The sequence below is a fragment of the Candoia aspera genome, chromosome 13, assembly GCF_035149785.1.
Source record: "Candoia aspera isolate rCanAsp1 chromosome 13, rCanAsp1.hap2, whole genome shotgun sequence".
Taxonomy (NCBI): domain Eukaryota; kingdom Metazoa; phylum Chordata; class Lepidosauria; order Squamata; family Boidae; genus Candoia; species Candoia aspera.
The window spans coordinates 6,920,982-6,940,884 of NC_086165.1; the positions used below are offsets into that span (position 1 = coordinate 6,920,982).

Below are 19,903 nucleotides of genomic sequence, written 5' to 3' on the forward strand. Positions count from 1 at the left end.
AATAAAACACTAGAGACTTTTTCCACATCTCGGTGTGGTCTTTGCTTAGTCAGGACATTTATACAACCACCCATCTCAAATGACTCTGAGCAGCTTACAAAATTAAAATCAACAAACCCACCAAACCTGATCCCCCAGCACCCAAAGGTAAGTAGTTGACCTCACTCACCATCAGTAGTAACAGAGTTCATCTACCCACCTGCCCCAAATGCCTGGGGAAATATTATGGGGATTATGGGGAGCTGCAGGGTTTTCAGCCTTTAAGGAAGTCCAGGTCAGAAAACACGCACTGCAAGGACTACCGGAATTCCATTTTATGGTTGTGGGGTATAATAACAGAACCTGGAAAGCCAGCCAAAGTCTACTTCTATTCCCTCTTATACCAAATAAAATCAAGGCAGGGCTAGTTTGCATTTCTTTCTCGTGCTTTCCATTTTCCCCACACTGAGTTGTTGTTTATTTTCCCTTAACTGCTCCTGCATACCTTGGTCAAGATGATTTTTGCATTTCTCTACAAAGGCTCTGCCCAGAATGTGACTTGAAGACACTAGAGAGAGCTAAAATGTTGAAATCCATCCTAGCCCTTCTCTGCTCTTGACCCCCACCTGAATGTATCACTGACGTACAGTCCTGTGTGGTCTTTTCTGTTCCCACCTGCTCTGCATTTAAGGAGCAGTATGTGTGTGTGTGTGTCCCTTTGCTGTCTGAAACTGGGTGTGTTTCACATCTGAAGGACATCAAAGAACCTGTTGTCCTCAGGAGGACCACCAGGTCTCCAGCAAGCGCTCCTGGAGATCTTTCTGCATCCCAGTATGTTCCCACCACCACCACCCTCATCGTTGGAGAATGGATTTTGGCTTTGACTGGATTTATGGGTGGGATCCTTCTTCCCAGTTCCCAGGAAAAAAAAAACGAAGTCCCTAATGGAAAAGGGTGGATATAAATAGTGGGATGGCTGAAAAATAACAAAACGCCCAGGTGTGTGAGAATGGGGAGGAGCAGGATGTTTATGGGCTAATAAATTTATCTCCAGTTCTTTGGACTATGCAGTTAATTGATTACTGATTTATGATCCAGTCTTAGGCATAAGCAGGTAAGAAAAAGAAATCTTGGTTCTGGGGGTGAGCTGGGCAGAGATTGATTCTGCTGTGAGTTATTTGCCAGGGTGCAACATGGATAGGGGTAGGATTACTCTGAGCACTGGGAAGAGAATTAGGCCCAGGGTCTAATTCTCTTGGTTGGTTCCTTTAGACGAAGGAGCCGGGAGCAAAAGGTGATGGTTGGCTTGTGATCTCATGCTATCTGCAGTTGTGAAAGGAAATACAGTGGAAGGAATCGCAGTGCGGCGTGTTGGTTGACAAGACAGAGGGTGCATTTTGGTGTTGCAAGGGCCCAACAGATTCACCATCTGGTACACTCAGATGAGAAAAGTTAGTGCCATGTAACTCATGAACCTGCACAATTTGTCTCCACCACAGAACATTGACAGCTGCACTCTATCTAAAACTAGGATTATAGGATTTAAGTACGGTGGCAGGGAGGTGAGGTTGGGAAGAATAGGGGTGTGACCATGACTGCTGTGGCAACAGGAAGATGCTCTGGGATGCTACTTGCCAAGCTCATAGTGGACCTTGCCTTCCAGAACACACCAAGGTTTGGGCAGTAGCTGCAGAACCCCAAAGACAATGGGCGAAGTCAAGATTTCATCTGAAAACAATGATACAGGCTTGGCAAACCCAGCATTTGAGCTTACGGTAAGTTTTTCTTCCTCTCTAGCTTTGTCCTTTGCACTTTCCCCAAAGGTGGTAATAGTGTCTGTGCTTTTGGCAGGAATCAGAGAGAAATGCAAAGGGAGCACCATCTCCTGGGATTTGGGAAGAAAACCATGCACAGGATAGTCACTTTTCGAGGTACTAAATATGGATGGCCAAGGAAATGTGGGGACATTGTTTCAGCTGGAGATTCAACTTTTTATTATTACTATAAGTTACTTTACCTTTGCCCTTCTTAGAATTGCTGTTTCCTAGATAAGCCCCTGTAGACTCGTTCGTGCAGCCCAGATCTGAGACCCTCGTTTGTCCTTTCATCACAACTCTTGCAAGGAAGAAAGAATGGCGATCTCTCAGAAATGCTGCAGAGATAAGATTCCTCCTCTGGATATTGTTTGTTATTATTACCACCATTTATATGCTGCTCCATTTCCAGAGCCTCTGAGCAGTTCACAATATTAACATAATGAGATTTTAAAAAGAAGAATCAACTAATAGAATTAATCAAGCTGATGTGGCCCCATTTGGAGGTAATCTGATTTTACTCGTCCCTGAAGCCATGTTTGAATGGCTCTCCAAAAATGTAAGAACAATGGGTTGAAGCAGATCTCTGGGAGCTAAGCTATTATGGGGGGTGGGGGGTGTCATTGCTGAGAAGGGCTTATGCAGAGTCTCTAAAAATGGCTTTCCCTCCAGCAATCCCTCTCATCAAGATCTTAACCAGACAGATTCAGCTTGGAGAATGCAGTCCCCGAGATATCCAGGCCATCTAATCTAATCATAAAGATCTAATATGGGGCTCGACAAAATTATCTACAAGATCCCTTCCAGCTTGAGACATTCTATAATGTTGATTTTCTTGACTTGTTTCTCCGCAGGATGAAGAAAGTGGCTCAGCCTTTCTCTAAAGCAAAGAGGTTTTGCAAGACTCATCGTGAATTATTCCACAAGATCTTCGGAGGCATCTTATGTGCAGGTAAGATTTCCACAAAGTCAGACACAAAGAGAGAGTGAACAGCAGTGATTTTGTGGTCAGTTTTGAAGTGCAGGAACTTATCCTATGGCTGATAACAGACCAAAGGAGGACAATGTTTAGCCTAATAGCCAATGTTTTAAGACTTGGGTGTTACATCTTGGGTGTAAATTACCATGGAAGTAGTTCTATGGAATTCAGTGGTTCTTCTCATTGCCTAGATTTGTATAACGTCTTGAGCATGAACGAATAATATTTAGCTAGCGGATATGCAAGCAGCAAATAATGTGGAAGGAGAGATGACCTCAATTAAACTGCTAGCATCAAATAGGAATCCCATCAAAGGAAACGGAATGTGTATAGAGCCTTGAGTTCTTTGTCTTCCCCACTCTCTTATTTCCTAAATGTGATCAGAAATAACAGAAACATTTGAAAATCCGACTCATCTGCTTGGTCTTAGCACTGTGCTCTTTGGTGTTTCCATTCCACTACACCAAGCGTGGAAGCAAACAGAGATTTCTAATAATGCGGGTTTCTTTTCCTGTCTGCCACATAGCTGGAACTGGAACACGGGGAAGAATATTTGGGTAAGAGACAAAATGGTGGGGGCCCCAAACAGATCTTATTTATGTCTTCAGACCTAATGCTGGTCAGCTCAATTCATGGGAATACAGCCCTGTATCCTGGTAAAGATGGGATAACGGAAGACGCTTGAATGCTACATTATCCTGCATGAGTGCAACAGGTTGCAGAAAATAACATCTGGATAATGAATGAGAAAAAGGAAAAAAATCAGCCCTGCATTGCTACTGGTAGAATGGATCATACACATGTAGGTTCATTTCCAGGTGGAACTAGAAGAATAGCTCCAGGTCTAGCTGGTGCTGGAACTTCTGCCCCAAACCCCTGAGAACAGCAGCAGTCAGAACTAACCGTATTGACCAGATGGACCTCATTTGCTACAAGATGGTTTCCTATGACGTGACGCACTGGACCGTTCAATGCCTTTATGTCTTCCCATTTTAGGCTACCTGGCCTACTTAATTGCTGCTTGTTGGCTAGACTTCCATCGAGCCTTGGCACTGGTCATTTTAACAGGCCTGGCCATCGCGTACCTGGCTTATAGTATGGTCAAGAAATGGTGGGGGGCCCAAATTATCCAGATGCTGAACCCCTGCAGGAAATGCTGTCAGAAGGCCTGGCCATGGCTGAAATGGTAAGGGGCTCACCTGCTGCACAGGTCAGTTTTATGGTCAGCTCATTTGCAAGAAGCCCTTGTGAGCCAATCGTCCACTGCCACCACAGTGAAGACCTCTTCCAGAAGAAGGAAAGGTCTACCCAGATGCATCTGGATTTCTGTAGAATTTCCAGTAGCAGGGCCCTTTAGTGAGCATAATTCCTGCATTTTGTGCTACATAATAATAAATGCATTTTTAGAGTTTTTAACAGGTTCTTAGTGATCCTCATAGTGACAGTTTATTTTATTTTATTTATTATTTTAATATTTTATTTTATTTTCCTGTCTATTTTATTTTATTTTATTTTAATATTTTATTTTCAATTTCATTCATTCATTCATTCATTCATTCATTTATTGGCAATTATATTCAGCTATAAACACCATGCTCAAGGCAGCTTATATGCATATAAAACTACAAAAAAGGGAGAGAGAAAGAAAGAACAAGGCTTCAGCATCCCTAATTGCGGGAGTTTCCAGAGCGGTAACTTGCAACTTATCTCTTCCGTCTAGCTGTTCAAAGTGCAGGAAGGGTGATCAGCCATGTCTCCATAACAGATAACAACATCGGGAACCCAGAGTCCAGATCAAGGGTAGTAATTGTTCCTGCCTGTTCTGTCCTAGTCAGAACCCACTTGAAATGCTGTGTCCAGTTCTGGGTGCCACTGTTCAAAAGGGAGAGTGACAAACTGGAGCAAGTTCAGAGGAGGACTATCAAGACTGGGGGGTGGGGGGTGTCTGGAAACCAAGATCTCTGAGAAATGGTTGAAAGAGCTAGTTATGTTTGGCCTACAGGAGAAAAAACTGAGGGAAGTTAAGATGGCAGTCATCATATATCTGAAGAGTTACTACATAGAACATGCAGTAGACATTCTCTGTTGCCCCAGAGGACAGGACCAGAGCCAATGGGTTAAAATTACCAGGAAGTAGTGTCAGGGTAGACACTAGGAGGGACTTTCTGACTGAACAAGCTGTCAGCCAGAGGAAGAGACTGACACATGAAGTTCTGAGTTCTTTTTCACTATTCAAATAGATACTTGATTGTCATTTTCAGAGCATTAGCCTGGTAGTTGGATTAAATGACCTTAAAGGACACTTTCCACTCCATGAATCTATGATCGTGGAGGAATAAATACAATACAATACAAAGTGAAACAATAATACAAGTGATGGAACATAGACATAATGCAGCTACAAAAATTTAGGATTGTGCCCTAAGATCTTCAGCCAGGCAAGTAAAATGTAAATATTCTAGCTCATCAATGGAAAATAAGGTGGGACAAATGAAGCATCGCAATCCAGGTGCCCCAGTAGAAGTGGACTTTTCTTATATCCCAACCTATTATCTTTTGGCCCCCTCTCAAGATGCAGAGGCTTATCAGGGATGGATGTCTAATCCATGAAATCAATATAGAAATCAAATAAATAAATAAATAATCAAGTGCATATTACTGTGCCCCCCACCAATATAACAATGGTCTATTTTCTAGGGTTTTGTGCGCTGTTCTTCTAATTGCTTTGGTCACATGGCTGGTTCTGGACATATCCCAGAGGAAAGAGCAGCTGGTGTCATTGGGTGGCTTCTGTGTGCTGGTGCTGTTGCTATTTCTCTTCTCCAAGCATCACATGGCTGTAAGTACCATCATTCTCTTTAGCTTAGAACCTTAAGCCCAACCATGATTCAATATAAGAAGCTATGTCTTCCTCTTCTTCTTTCTCTGCCCTACCTCCCCTCCCACTTCTCACAGCAGTCTATAAATTCTCCTTGATGTTGGTTTAGGCAGAGGTCATTTGTTCATTGAAGACACCAACTGATCCTCTGGAACTTGGTTTGATCTGTCGCATTCAAAGAGTCTGAGTTAAGGTGACCCTGAGCACTGATTGATTTTCCAATCATACATTTGACTATCTTTGCCTCCTTGTCCACTGAGTTCTAGAGACTAGTGTGGGTTAACCTTAAGGCTTCTGTCTCTTCAACATGGTGATCTGATGTCTCTCATGGGTCTGTATGCTCATAAAATTTCCTGGATTGCAGGTATCCTGGAGAGCTGTGTTCTGGGGGCTTGGTCTACAGTTTGTCCTTGGAATTTTCATCATCCGGACAGAACCTGGATTTCAGGCTTTCCAGTGGCTTGGCAATCAGATTCAGGTATGGTAAAGTAGTGTTGGAAGAGGTTATATCCCATGTTCCACATGCCCAAAATCCCACCTTCCAGGTAACATGTCCACTAGCTTCAGTTCAGAAAGATCCCATTTGAACCACTAGCCAAATCAACTATTTGGGTTGGCACAAGGCAACTTCCAGCTTATGATGGCAAGATCTAGTGGGGAAGGAGAGGACCTAGACCAGCTTTTGAGCAACAGGGACAAATACTTCGGGTGATTATCACTTAATTTGCACCGAAGCTTCCGTAGATCAAGAAGCTGCTAAAATTATCAGTGATCATTCATGCTGAATCGTATAGGCATTTGTGCCATGATTTTAAAAAACGAATATGACTTTATTCCCACATGTTCCTTCTAACATTGTTTCCTTTACAGACATTCCTAAACTACACCATCGCTGGATCCGGCTTTGTCTTTGGGGAGAAATTAATCCAAGAAAGTTTTGCCTTTCAGGTGAACTTAGATAAAACTATTCTCCCTCCCCTCCTCCCCCTTTCTGGCCCCAACTTTCTCTTGATCACCTTCTTGAAGGTCTTGAAATAAGAGGCTAGCATTCCATGTCATCCTTGCATGTGGCAGAAAATGTATTAGTGTGGTGGACTGGTTCAGACCATTGGGGGCATTTGGCATCAGTTTGCCTTTCACTGTTTCATGTTAATGGTCTTATGCTGTGAAGACAAGTCCCATGTGACACAGCTGGCACTGCCATCTTCATTCTTTCTAATATTTCTAGATTTCATCATGGCATACATTAAGTTGGTGTCAGGGCCAAGACATATTAGGAATCATGATGTTGGAAGTGGCTTCAGCTGCCTCATCCAGGTCTTCTGTTCTTTATGCTTGGCTGAAAGATGGAGTGAGAAGCCTTAGCTGGTCCATTCTGTCTCCCTGCCTCTGTCCATTGCTATCTGCTTCTGTAAGCTAGGATGTAACAGAAGGCACTATGCCCAAAGGCCCCCAAACTTGATGTGGGCTCTAGTGAGCAAGGAACCTGCCTCATACCCAAATTGGACAGAACAGATCAAGTGGTGGTTTGTGGCCATTGTTCTCTGCACAAAGGTCTATCACTGTGCAGATTTAATTTAGAACACTTGGTCTGTTCATGGCACCCCATGTTTTACTAGGAACCTAAATTTATTCTGATGGGGGGTTTTCCTATGCTTCAAACTCAGCAGGAACCATATGAGTTCGGTATACAAGCTCTACAGCAGAGGGGTGGGGGGTGGGAAGTGTGATCCTTATCCAATTATCCTTCACTATTAATCATATTGGCTAGGGGTTATGGGAGCCCTATCATTCAACATCTGGAAAGCTACAGACGCCCTGTGCTAAAGATATATACTGTTCCATTCTATCTCCAGGCACTGCCTATTATTGTCTTCTTCAGCTGTGTGATGTCTATCCTCTACTACTTGGGAGTCATGCAGTTTATAATCCTGAAGGTAATGCCAAGTTTTAAGATTTCAGGGATAAGCTTCTAACTTTCCTAATGGAGCTGAACACCATTAGCTGTTGATCACCCATCTGAACCATACATCTGACCATTAAGGCACCTGGGGAGGCCAAGATATAGGGTACCCCCAAAAAAGAGAACCATTACTACTTCCACTAGTGGGGAGTGCTATAAAAGGGACACAACATGGTAGTTGTACAAAGAAGGGGATGTGATGCTGTTATGATGAAGTAGGCAGTGCAAAACGAAAGTGTTGCTTTGCCAAGACTATGGGGGTATCAGAGATTGAAGAAGAGAGAGAAACAAGGAAGTGCTATCACAAAATGCATCAGGGGGTGTTTGTTGATGAGAAGACAGCACCATGAGATGGGGGCAAAGCAGACAGTGGGGTCAATTCTACTGACCTCTGACCTCTGTGCTGTCTGTGGAACACAACCTAGGAAGCCTCTTCATTCCAGGTCAGACCCACTGTTCCATCTAGGTCGTTGTCTGGACTGACCTTCTGGAAGGAACTCTTCAGGATTTCAACTCCTTCAATCCTACCCAGAGATATCAGACCTTGGACCTAAGGCTTCCTTGAAGGCAAAGCATATGCTTGCCCCTGAGCTATGGTCCTGATAGATAAGAATGTGTCACTGCTGCAAGATTAGCAAATGAATGAGCAAGAGATCAAATCTAGGGTATTCTGGACAATGTCTCGTAAGCTGCCTGATGTGGCAGCAGTGTCCTCCAACTGACAGTCTCCTACTCCTTCTAACAGATGTCCTGGCTCCTGCAAATCACAATGGGCACAGCAGCCACCGAATCTCTGAGTGTGGTGGGGAATGTATTTGTGGGGATGGTAAGTGGTATGTGATCTTGTCTACCTCCATGAATGTCCTTGGCCAACTCAACCTTCTCTTCTCTGAATGAGAGACAGAATAAACTTCCATTCTGATTTTTTTCTGTGTTTCATTTTTCAAGGCTATTTTGTTTCTGCACTTGAGAATAGTCTTCTTTCTCCCCACTCCCCCTTTTTAGGAAAAATGGTGATGAAAAGGGGTAGATACAGTACTTTTGGGTACATTTCTCTAAATACGTGTATCTTTGCCTTTTTCTTCAATATAACACTTCTTCAGTTTATTCTGCATCACAACATTCAGTAATACAGATTTTAGATCCAGCATACGTTTTGATTCTGAAGTGCAAAACTAGGTAAGTTTGCATTCTGATGAATTTCTCTTTCATCCCTAATGTGAAGCAATGACAAATTTGGGCTCTCTCCTTCTCATAGTATATTCCAGAACTAAGCATTTTATTCTACTGGGCTATGTTTATGCAGAACATCAAATCATGCTATGTACTTGTAGTTTCTGAGTAAGAGATATTTCTGGGGTCTATAGGCTTCTTGGCAAAACTCTACAATTTGATTTTACCTTTTGCCTTCCAGACAGAAGCACCACTGCTCATCCGCCCCTACCTGGGGGACATGACACGGTCAGAAGTCCACGCTGTGATGACCGGTGGTTTTGCTACCATTGCTGGCAGTGTGATGGGTGCATATATTTCATTTGGGGTGAGTCTGCTTTACGAGAAAATAAATATCAACAGCTGAGAGAGGTTCTTGTACAGCAGCATTTTCTGTTGCACTGGTGATATGGAATCATCACTTGGCAGATTAAAAACACGTTCTTTCTGAACCAGGATATTTGACTGCCAACAGGTACAGTATTGGGGCATTCCTGTCCTTCCTAATTGTAGACATTTGGATGAATTTTGCTTAAACAGATGAAGGTTGTTTGGAAAATGCATTTGATCAGGCCAAATAGGAATTGGAGGAATATCTAGAGAACATGGGCTGCCGTAAACTGCTCTAGGAAAAGCCAATCTAGTTGGACTAACGCTGCAACTCAGTTTAAAACTGGATCTTATTTTATCTTAATAATTATAGGCTGGTCTTTGGTCTGAGTTTTTTATTGGGGGAGGGAGAAACTATAATAAAAGACCATCTTGTGATGTGTGATTTAGTGTTATCAGTATCATATTCTAACAGATGGTAGAAGACTGGGCAAAATATCCTGTCGTTCCCAATAGGCTAATCATCTTTTGATTAGAACTGATCGGAAGAGTGAGATATAATTATCCCATGGCAAAGAAGATTTACATCATACCTTTTTTCTCTGTCTGGAAAACTTTAAAATCACTGTTTGGAAAGTGAAAGAAACCACAGAATCCCAAATCTAAAACTCTGTTGTTCTGGATTTAAGAACACAGTATTTGTCAACCATTCTGTGGTTCTACTTTTGAATCCATGTTTTAATGGTGTAAGCCGCCATTTCACCTGTTCATCACCTTTTAGGCACAAGCAACATTTCTATACTGGTTCACCACTAAAAAAGAAAAAAAAACACACCACAGAACAAACGTCTATGAAAGCTAGACAAAACCATGAACTAAAGGATGCTAAAAATTCCAGGAATAAAAGGGGGTGTTGAAAATATACAGCAAGTCCCTGGTTTAAGAACAAGTTCCATTCCTAAGTCTGTCCTCAATTCAAATTTGTATGTAAGTCGGATCAGTTATTTAGCATCAGTGAAATGCTTATCTTAGTATATAGTATATATTTTATCTTTCTGTGCATATAACACTTAATAAACACTTTCAAATGCACTTAAACATCTTAAACATAATAATACACGAAGCAGTATTGTGCATTTAACCCAAAACATTGTTGTTGTTTATTCGTTTAGTCGCTTCCGACTCTTCGTAACTTCATGGACCAGCCCACGCCAGAGCTTCCTGTCGGTCGTCAACACCCCCAGCTCCCCCAGGGACGAGTCCGTCACCTCTAGAATATCATCCATCCATCTTGCCCTTGGTCGGCCCCTCTTCCTTTTGCCTTCCACTCTCCCTAGCATCAGCATCTTCTCCAGGGTGTCCTGTCTTCTCATTATGTGGCCAAAGTATTTCAGTTTTGCCTTTAATATCATTCCCTCAAGTGAGCAGTCTGGCTTTATTTCCTGGAGGATGGACTGGTTGGATCTTCTGGCAGTCCAAGGCACTCTCAGAATTTTCCTCCAACACCACAGTTCAAAAGCATCGATCTTCCTTCGCTCAGCCTTCCTTATGGTCCAGCTCTCGCAGCCATATGTTACTACAGGGAACACCATTGCTTTAACTATGCGGGCCTTTGTTGTCAGTGTGATGTCTCTGCTCTTAACTATTTTATCAAGATTGGTCATTGCTCTTCTTCCAAGGATTAAGCGTCTTCTGATTTCCTGACTGCAGTCAGCATCTGCAGTAATCTTTGCACCTAGGAATACAAAGTCTTTCACTGCTTCTACATTTTCTCCCTCTATTTGCCAGTTATCAATCAAGCTGGTTGCCATAATCTTGGTTTTTTTGAGGTTTAGCTGCAAGCCAGCTTTTGCACTTTCTTCTTTCACCTTCATCATAAGGCTCCTCAGTTCCTCTTCACTTTCAGCCATCAAAGTGGTATCATCTGCATATCTGAGATTGTTAATGTTTCTTCCAGAGATTTTAACTCCAGCCTTGGATTCCTCAAGGCCAGCTTGTCGCATGATGTGTTCTGCATACAAGTTGAATAAGTAGGGTGAGAGTATACAGCCCTGCCGTACTCCTTTCCCAATCTTAAACCAGTCTGTTGTTCCGTGGTCTGTTCTTACTGTTGCTACTTGGTCGTTATACAGATTCTTCAGGAGGCAGACAAGATGACTTGGTATCCCCATACCACTAAGAACTTGCCACAATTTGTTATGGTCCACACAGTCAAAGGCTTTAGAATAGTCAATAAAACAGAAATAGATGTTTTTCTGAAACTCCCTGGCTTTTTCCATTATCCAGCGGATATTGGCAATTTGGTCTCTAGTTCCTCTGCCTTTTCTAAACCCAGCTTGTACGTCTGGCAATTCTCGCTCCATGAACTGCTGAAGTCTACCTTGCAGGATCTTGAGCATTACCTTACTGGCATGTGAAATGAGTGCCACTGTTCGATAGTTTGAACATTCTTTAGTGTTTCCCTTTTTTGGTATGGGGATATAAGTTGATTTTTTCCAGTCTGATGGCCATTCTTGTGTTTTCCAAATTTGCTGGCATATAGCATGCATTACCTTGACAGCATCATCTTGCAAGATTTTGAATAGTTCAGCTGGGATGCCGTCGTCTCCTGTTGCCTTGTTATTAGCAATGCTTCTTAAGGCCCACTCAACCTCACTCTTCAGGATGTCTGGCTCTAGCTCACTGACCACACTGTCAAAGCTATCCCCGATATTGTTATCCTTCCTATACAGGTTTTCTGTATATTCTTGCCACCTTTTCTTGATCTCTTCTTCTTCTGTTAGGTCCTTGCCATCTTTGTTTTTGATCATGCCCATTTTTGCCTGGAATTTACCTCCAATGTTTCTAATTTTCTGGAAGAGGTCTCTTGTCCTTCCTATTCTATTGTCTTCTTCCACTTCCGCACATTGCTTGTTTAAAAATAATTCCTTATCTCTTCTGGCTAACCTCTGGAATTTTGCATTTAATTGGGCATATCTCCCCCTATCACTGTTGCCTTTTGCTTTCCTTCTTTCTTGGGCTACTTCTAGTGTCTCAGCAGACAGCCATTTTGCCTTCTTGGTTTTCTCTTTCTTTGGGATGTATTTTGTTGCCGCCTCCTGAACAATGCTGCCAACTTCTGTCCAGAGTTCTTCCGGGACCCTATCTACTAAGTCCAGTCCCTTAAATCGATTCTTCACCTCCACTGCATATTCCTTAGGAATATTAGTGAGCTCATATCTAGCTGATCTGTGGGTCTTCCCTAATCTCTTTAGTCTGATCCTAAATTGTGCAAGAAGAAGTTCGTGATCTGAACTACAGTCAGCTCCAGGCCTTGTTTTTACCGACTGTACAGATGTCCGCCACCTTTGGCTGCAAAGGATGTAATCAATCTGATTTCGGTGTTGTCCATCTGGTGAAGTCCATGTATAAAGCCGTCTCTTAGGTTGTTGGAAGAGAGTGTTTGTTATGCAGAGTGAATTGTCTTGGCAAAATTCTATCAGCCTGTGTCCTGCTTCGTTTTGTTCTCCCAGGCCATACTTACCTGTAATTCGAGGTGTCATTTGACTGCCCACCTTAGCATTCCAGTCTCCTGTGATGAAAATAACATCTCTTTTAGGCGTGTTGTCCAGTAGGTGCTGCAGATCCTCATAGAACTGCTCTACTTCAGCTTCTTCAGCATTTGTGGTTGGGGCGTATATTTGGATCACTGTGATGTTAGATGGCTTGCCCTGAATTCGAATTGAGATCATTCTATCATTTTTTGGGTTGTATCCAAGCACTGCTTTAGCCACTTTGCTATTAATTATGAAGGCTACTCCATTTCTTCTGTGGTCCTCTTGTCCGCAGTAGTAGATCTGGTGGTCATTTGATGTGAAGTGGCCCATTCCAGTCCATTTCAGTTCACTGACGCCCAGAATGTCTATCTTTAATCTTGACATCTCACCAATAACCACATCCAATTTGCCCTGGCTCATAGATCTTACATTCCAGGTTCCAATGGTGTGTTGATCCTTAGAACATCGGATTCGCCGTTCACCACCAGCACCGTCGGCCGCTAGCCGTCCTTTCGGCTTTGAGCTAGCTGCGTCATCACGTCTGGGGCTAGTTGAGCTCATCCTCTGTTCCTCCCCAGTAGCATTTTGACCATCTTCCAACCTGGGGGTCTCATCTTCCGATGGTATACCGACATATCTCTGGTTGTACTGATCCATTTAGTTTTCACGGCAAGAATACTGAGGTGGGTTGCCATTACCTTCCCCAGGGATCGCATTTAGTCTGACCTCTCTGTCATGACCTTCCCGTCTTGGGTGGCCCTTCACGGTTTAGCTCATGGCATCATTGAGGTGCTCAAGCTCCAGCACCACGACAAGGTAACGATCCTTTGCTGAAGCAAAACATTGTACTTAACTCGAATTTTTAATACAGTAGTCTTTTGGGCAGTCCATTCTTAACTAGGAGTCCGTAAACTGGGATGTTCTTAAACCAGACACCTGCTGTAATAGATTTAATATCAGAGCCAGGAAAGACCCGCTGGAAAATTTTCCAGAACGGGGGCAGCCATCCCAAAGGCTTCTGCTCCTAAAGCTCATCCTCCTCTTCTATGGAGGAATACACATGCACAAGCATGGCGGTGAAACCAAGAGACTCAGCCCTGGTTTGCCTTCTGCTCACTGTTTGGTCCCCTCCTGCAGATTGATGCCTCGTCTTTGATCGCAGCTTCAGTTATGGCAGCACCTTGCGCTTTAGCTATGGCGAAACTTGTCTACCCAGAAGTGGAAGAGTCCCAATTCCAATGCCGGGAAGGCATCAAAATTGCCTGCGGGTGAGAGCAGCTAAAACCCATGAGATCCCCATGGCTTGTAGAAGGATCTGGGAAGCAGGTTTCAACAAGAAGGTGGGGACAGTAGAGAAGAAGATCAATGTGGCAGGCAGAGCTGGGTGGAGAGAAGATTGGAGAGGCACAAAGAGAAGGTGGTGTGGGCCCAGCTTCCCAATTTTTTTTGCCTGCTCCTTCAGGACCAGCAGGAGGGCCAAGATCCAGGTCCCATCAATTAAAGAATGTCATCTAGCAGGACCTAGAAAGCGTGCCCTCTCTGTCACAGTGCCTACCCTTTGAAACTCCATACTCCTCGGGTGGGATTAAATTGGCCCCAACCCCACTGGCATTTTTTTCAGCTGCATCTCAGTTGTCTAGGAAGGCATCATCTGGGCCACCTTCCCATTTCCTTCTCTCTTGGTGCATTTCTGCAGGGAGGAAAAGAATATTCTGGAAGCTGCTGGTAATGGTGCCACTGTCTCTATAGGGCTGGTGGCCAACATTGCAGCCAACCTCATTGCCTTCCTGGCTGTGCTGGAGTTCATCAATGCTTCCCTCAGTTGGCTAGGAGGCATGGTCAACCTGCCCCAACTCTCCTTCCAGGTATCTCCCACAAGGCACCCACGAGTATGACAGGACAATGAAAACACCAAGGGGCAATGAGGAGTTGACTAGCCAAATTATCAGGATGTGCTATGCCCAGCCTGACTAGAACCTTCTCTGATAGAAGACCACCTCAGGTCTTCACTAGTTCTGGGTTCCTACAATCCATTGCTATTTGAACATGCAACATCCTAATGCCGATGGAGCTGAGGTTCAAAACTTTTTGGCAAGTATCAAATAGCTGAGCCCTGATTTAAGGAATCTGTTAGGCCCAGTTTTCAACCATCATTTGCTTCAGCAGCTAGCACAAGAAAAATTAATGCAGAATCTGTGTCCCATACTCACAAGCCACACATCCCAATTCATAGGTGTCTAATGGCCAAAACCCATTGCAGTATCCAACTCTCCTCCAGTATTTCAACTAGATCCTTGTCAAACTCAGGAAAGAGGGGAGTTTGGGGGCAGAATGGCAAATGAATGTGTACGGAAGAAACCATGGCAGATGCCAGCCATGGGTTGGGTGTCAAAAGATGGCAAGAGACCAACAATTAGTTAGCCAAGCATTTTATTTACAATGCTTTTAAAATAACTATGTTCTGGCTTCCAGCTGATCTGCTCATACGTCCTGATGCCTTTAGCCTTCTTGTTAGGGGCAAGCTGGGAAGACGCCTCCCTGGTTGCTGAGATGCTAGGAATCAAGCTATTTTTAAATGAATTTGTGGCCTACCAGCAATTGTCAACATACAAAAAGAATCGTCTGATGGGCCTGCCCGAGTGGGATGGTCCACGCAAGCAGTGGATTTCGGTAAGTCTCCTGGTCATAATGCTGTATGGAAAAGAAAGCCTGTGAACACAGCTCTTCCTTCTCCAAACCCACCTACCCAAACTCCTTCTTGAACTGGCACGAGCAATCTCAGAAACCAAGCCACGGCTGTCCTGGTTGGCCATGCAGTTTCAAGACATTCACTTGGAAGGGGGTTGACTTCTCCCCTTAGACTGTCCCTGGTTACATACCCAGCAGCACGTGCTTAGCAAGGAAAACAGGCAGATGCCAACTGGAAGAGGAATGAGTGGGTGGTGGATTTCTTCTTTATCACAACACTGCTCTCAATCTCTCTCTCTCTCTCTCTCTCTCCCCCGGCTTAGCCCAGAGCTGAAACCATTTTAACCTTTGCTCTGTGTGGATTTGCCAATCTGAGCTCCATTGGGATCATGCTGGGTGGCTTGTGTAAGTCAACAAACCAGAGAGGAATATGAAAACTCCAGGGTGGGAGGACTCATTTTGCTGCCAGTGGTGGGGAGGGAATGGACTGTCCCATAGCTATGTCCTATGCTGCTTTAGCATCCCAGCCTCTCCTTCCATGGGCTTGGTTATTCTCAGCTACCAAAAGTGGTTGGTCCTGAGAAGAGCATATGAGAAATGTAGATACTCGTTTGATGCCGTTCCCTCTCCTTTTTTCAATGTGAAGCCTCGATGGCCCCACAACGCAAGAGTGAATTTTCCAGCATCGTTCTACGAGCATTGATCACCGGTGCCTCCGTCTCCCTAATCAACGCGTGCATTGCAGGTATTGCCTTGGGGGAGGAGGGGGAACAGCAACTCCCACCAAGGATGAAAAATGAAGCTCCTTCAAGGTGAACATAATTCTTGGTCACTTGATGGACACACCCATCTAGGGTTCTAGGTGTTCTCTGAGTCCACATTCATGTTTCCCTGCATGTAGTTTTCTTTGCAACAGTACAGGCTGGTGGGTTGGCACTGCAACTTAACAGAATTGCCAGCCAACCTGGCAGTTGCTGGTCTGACTGATCTGAAGAAAGCCAGAAGGATGGATGGGGTCTTTTTGCATTGAAGATTGGGACATAATAAGGCACTAGCAGGGACAAGCAGATGGCTGAATCATAGACCAATTGGAAGCAGAAATCAAGCTGTAAATAAGGGCCAGTGCTCTCCAAAATACTGGGCAAACTTTCCTGCAGTTTTGCTACTGGGCATTACTTGTGGCCCCAAAGTGCTAAGGATACTCACACACCCAGAATAACTACAGAACGGTGCTTTTCTAACTGGTATGTTCTGTCCTTTGCTTTTCGGTCCTGAATAGATTTGTATCCTATTTTGTAAAGCAAGTAGCAATCAGTCCACCCAGAAAATACTTTTTTTTTTGCTGGAGCGGAGAAGAAGGAAAACATTACTGAGATGTTGCCCCAGAAGCTTCTGCAGAGTTGGTGCTACAGACAAAAACTGAGTTGCCCTCTTGCCCTAAAGGAGAGTGAGATAGAAAAAGGAATAAAAGAACGATTCCATTGGCTTTTTCAAAACAAACAAACAAAAAACTTGATGCTATTTTCACCTCTAAGAGAAAAAATAGGATCAGGATGTCCACAGGATGTGCTCAAAAAAGTCAAGGAGGAGGCCATGAAGGTGTGATTGAGCTCCACCTGGTTTTTATTGAAGGTGTTGTGGACCTTCAATCACACCTTCATGGCTGCCATCTTAACATTTTTGACCACACCCTGAAGACACCCTTGAATAGGATGTAAAATAATAGATTATGCCAAGCATGAGATCAACGTTCACCCTTTGATTTAAAGCACAACTAGTTAACATGAGTATCTGCAGTTTGCTGGATAGATATTCCTGCTCTGTATAAGTTGGTGGCTTCCCTCCTCTTTAAGCAAAGGTGTGACTTTTCTCACAGCCTCTGAATTTCCTGCCAACAGGTATCCTCTTTGTGCCCAGAGAAGTGACTGACTGTTTAGACTTCTTTAGTAACACCATCAACTCTACCAGCTACTCTCTGTACGAATGCTGCCAAAATTTGTTTAGCAGGTGAGTGCTCCTCCTTTCTGTTGCACGTGTGATATACACAGTGAAAGAAGCTCCATCAAAACGCTGATCCATCTCGCTTTGCTTTGACACAACTTTGTGCAGAGTAGGGCACGCTGACCTTTCTGCCAGCAAGAGAAAAGTAGAAGAACACCAGGGCCCAGAATTGCCAGAGATGCGTGGGCCAATGCCTCTTCCATAGCTTTACGCTTGATTCTGTGCATTTGTTGACACCGAGAGTGACATTCTCTGTTTTTACTTTAATTGCCATGTGGAATGGACTTCATGGCACAGACACTAGGAAAAGCTTTTGCCCTATCATGGGCTGACCCCTTCTGCATTGGTTTGCAAAGCTGAGTCAAGCTCATTGTCAACAATTTCCAAGATGCCTAGAGATCCCATGTTTGAATATTGTATTCCAGAAACCCTGGCATCAGTACAGCTCTAGAAATCCCTTGACTGTAGTGCATGGGGTCTTTTATTTCCCTAAAATTCTTTCTTGAAATGACCAAGAGATGGCACCCTTTTGCCTTGGGAAAAAAAACACAACAGCAGCTCACCAATGAATCCTCGACCTACTAGTAATGGTACTCCATCTCTATTCAATTCCTGCAAAAAAAAACAACATTGCAATGTGTCAAGTGCTGGATAGATTTGCACATCACATTTGTTGCTTTAAAAAAAAAAGTGAGACCATCTGCATGACAGGATCTCCTATGTGCTCTGAAGACCTTCCTTCCTTCCTCTAAAGCTGCTGATGTGTGCTCATGCATCCAATACGTTATTTATTTATTATATTGAATAATTATTACAATTATGGGCATGCTGATTACTTGAGCCACTCCAGGAGAGATTCCAGGCGGAGTTGCCAAGTTGAATCATTGTTTCAAAAACAACAACCCTCAACCGTTTGCTCAAATGGAAGACTGGGTAATTAGCTTAAAAAGCAATGGAGAAGGTTAAGAGAAGGACGAGGCACAATTAGAACAGAATAGGAGCAACTGAGGGTGCTGCCTCATACTGTTAAATGATCACAGTCCATTTAGAATTGTCTATGGGGATTGAAGCTCTTCTTTCTTACCCTGCCTTGAGTTGCCAACAATTTATCCTGAAAAATGTTCCTTCACTGGACTATCATCCTCCCCGGAAGGCAACAACACAGGAAAAATTGGTGATCCATCCCAATTTTGGAGTGTGTAGCTCCTAAGAAACCATCCACATCAATTTTGTTATGACACTCAAATGAAATGGTCTTTTTAAAGCTTTCCTCTCTGAATGCTATGGCTATTATCCCTCTAACCTTTGACATTCCCGCTGTATTAATGCCCACTGTAGCCTCCAAAAAGCATGTAGAGTCATGCTCAGAAAGATGCTCACCCTGGCAGTGGGGCTCACAGCCCCATATGACACATTCTCACAGGATGACTTTATTGGTATTTAATCTTGGAAGGAGCACCACACTTTCAGATGCATCTGAGCCTCTCCCTTCAACCATGAAGGGTAGTCACTTGAAATTCTTGAAAATGAATGTTGAAGGTCAGAGGATGCTAGGAAAAGTGTCCTATAGCCACAATCCTATATTTACCCAGAGGTACATCCTGTTGAGTTCAATATGATACTTTTGAATATGCAAGTGTAAAATTGCACTGTACAATTACAGCCCCAATGACACTGACATTGGAGTAGACCCCATTAAGCACAGTGGCATTGGCTCCCGGATAGACACGCCATTATTTGTGCAAAAATGAGATTGACATTTAGGTGATGAGTGGCACCCTTCATGACAACGTAGATGTTCTTATTGCGCAAGTCTCCTTTTCAACTTATCGGTCCATATTCCAGGATTCCTTCTTTGGAATATAAGGGATTTCCTGATTCCAGAGTACCAGACAATGGTAATCCTTCTCAAAGCCTGCCCAGCAGAGGAAATTGCAGGGTCAGCATGCAGGAAAACCATTCACAATGACTCTATGAGTGAGAGACTGCAAGACCAACAGTGCAGAATTATCAGATCTCTTTTGTTGAGATGAACTTGCTCTATGTCAGCATTATCTGTGGAAGATTAGGGGTCAGAGAGCCATATTAACTGCCTAATCTCTCCTCTTTTCTTTTTCACAGCTCCTTGCCTAGTTCCGGTGGATCACTCTCCTTTACTGGCATGTGGGAGACTGTACAGTCCAACATTACACAGACCTACCTCCAGAGATGCTGTGGTTATTATAATGCCTCAGTGTGTTCCAACCCGTAACAGATGAGGAATGAGACGATGCAGCAGAAGAGAGCAATTGGACGGGTTCATAGAAGAAGAATAAGGGGGTGGGGGTGTAACTGAAACAGTTCACAGGGTGTGTGAGAAAGAAAAAAGGGGGTGGAGCAACATCTCACCTTCAAAGGTAAAAGAAAGGGTTCTATCAGCCCTGATGAAGAATGCAAAGGGTTCAAAGCTGCATTGTACTGTATTAAAACATCCCCCATTTTTTTGGTTTGAAGGGCTCGAGGCCGCCCACCAATCAAACACAA

At 43.6% G+C, this 19,903-nt stretch overlaps 1 protein-coding gene across 2 annotated transcripts; it reads left to right on the forward strand.

The window, feature by feature from the left end:
* The first annotated feature begins 1,594 nt into the window (after positions 1 to 1,594).
* SLC28A2 (solute carrier family 28 member 2) lies at positions 1,595 to 19,662 on the forward strand. Of its 2 annotated transcripts, XM_063314290.1 has the most exons (17): positions 1,599 to 1,754; positions 1,831 to 1,910; positions 2,648 to 2,745; positions 3,769 to 3,958; positions 5,470 to 5,611; positions 6,015 to 6,128; positions 6,521 to 6,598; positions 7,507 to 7,587; positions 8,359 to 8,439; positions 9,028 to 9,153; positions 13,829 to 13,959; positions 14,388 to 14,556; positions 15,164 to 15,361; positions 15,703 to 15,784; positions 16,026 to 16,124; positions 17,278 to 17,386; positions 19,502 to 19,662. In XM_063314290.1, the coding sequence occupies exons 1-17, from the start codon at positions 1,686 to 1,688 to the stop codon at positions 19,629 to 19,631; spliced, it is 1,977 nt and encodes a 658-aa protein (XP_063170360.1). In that variant the 5' UTR covers positions 1,599 to 1,685; the 3' UTR covers positions 19,632 to 19,662. The 2 variants fall into 2 exon arrangements, with proteins under 2 accessions (XP_063170362.1, XP_063170360.1); XM_063314292.1 differs by lacking the exons at positions 15,703 to 15,784; positions 19,502 to 19,662 and having other exon boundaries at positions 1,595 to 1,754.
* The last annotated feature ends 241 nt before the right edge of the window (positions 19,663 to 19,903 follow it).

Coding starts and splice junctions, on each gene's coding strand:
- SLC28A2 (XM_063314290.1), top strand. CDS start 1,686: ATGGGCGAAGTCAAGATTTCATCTGAAAACAATGATACAGGCTTGGCA. Junction 8,440..9,027: donor GGAATGTATTTGTGGGGATG/GTAAGTGGTATG, acceptor TTTGCCTTCCAG/ACAGAAGCACCACTGCTCAT. Junction 15,785..16,025: donor GATCATGCTGGGTGGCTTGT/GTAAGTCAACAA, acceptor TTCAATGTGAAG/CCTCGATGGCCCCACAACGC.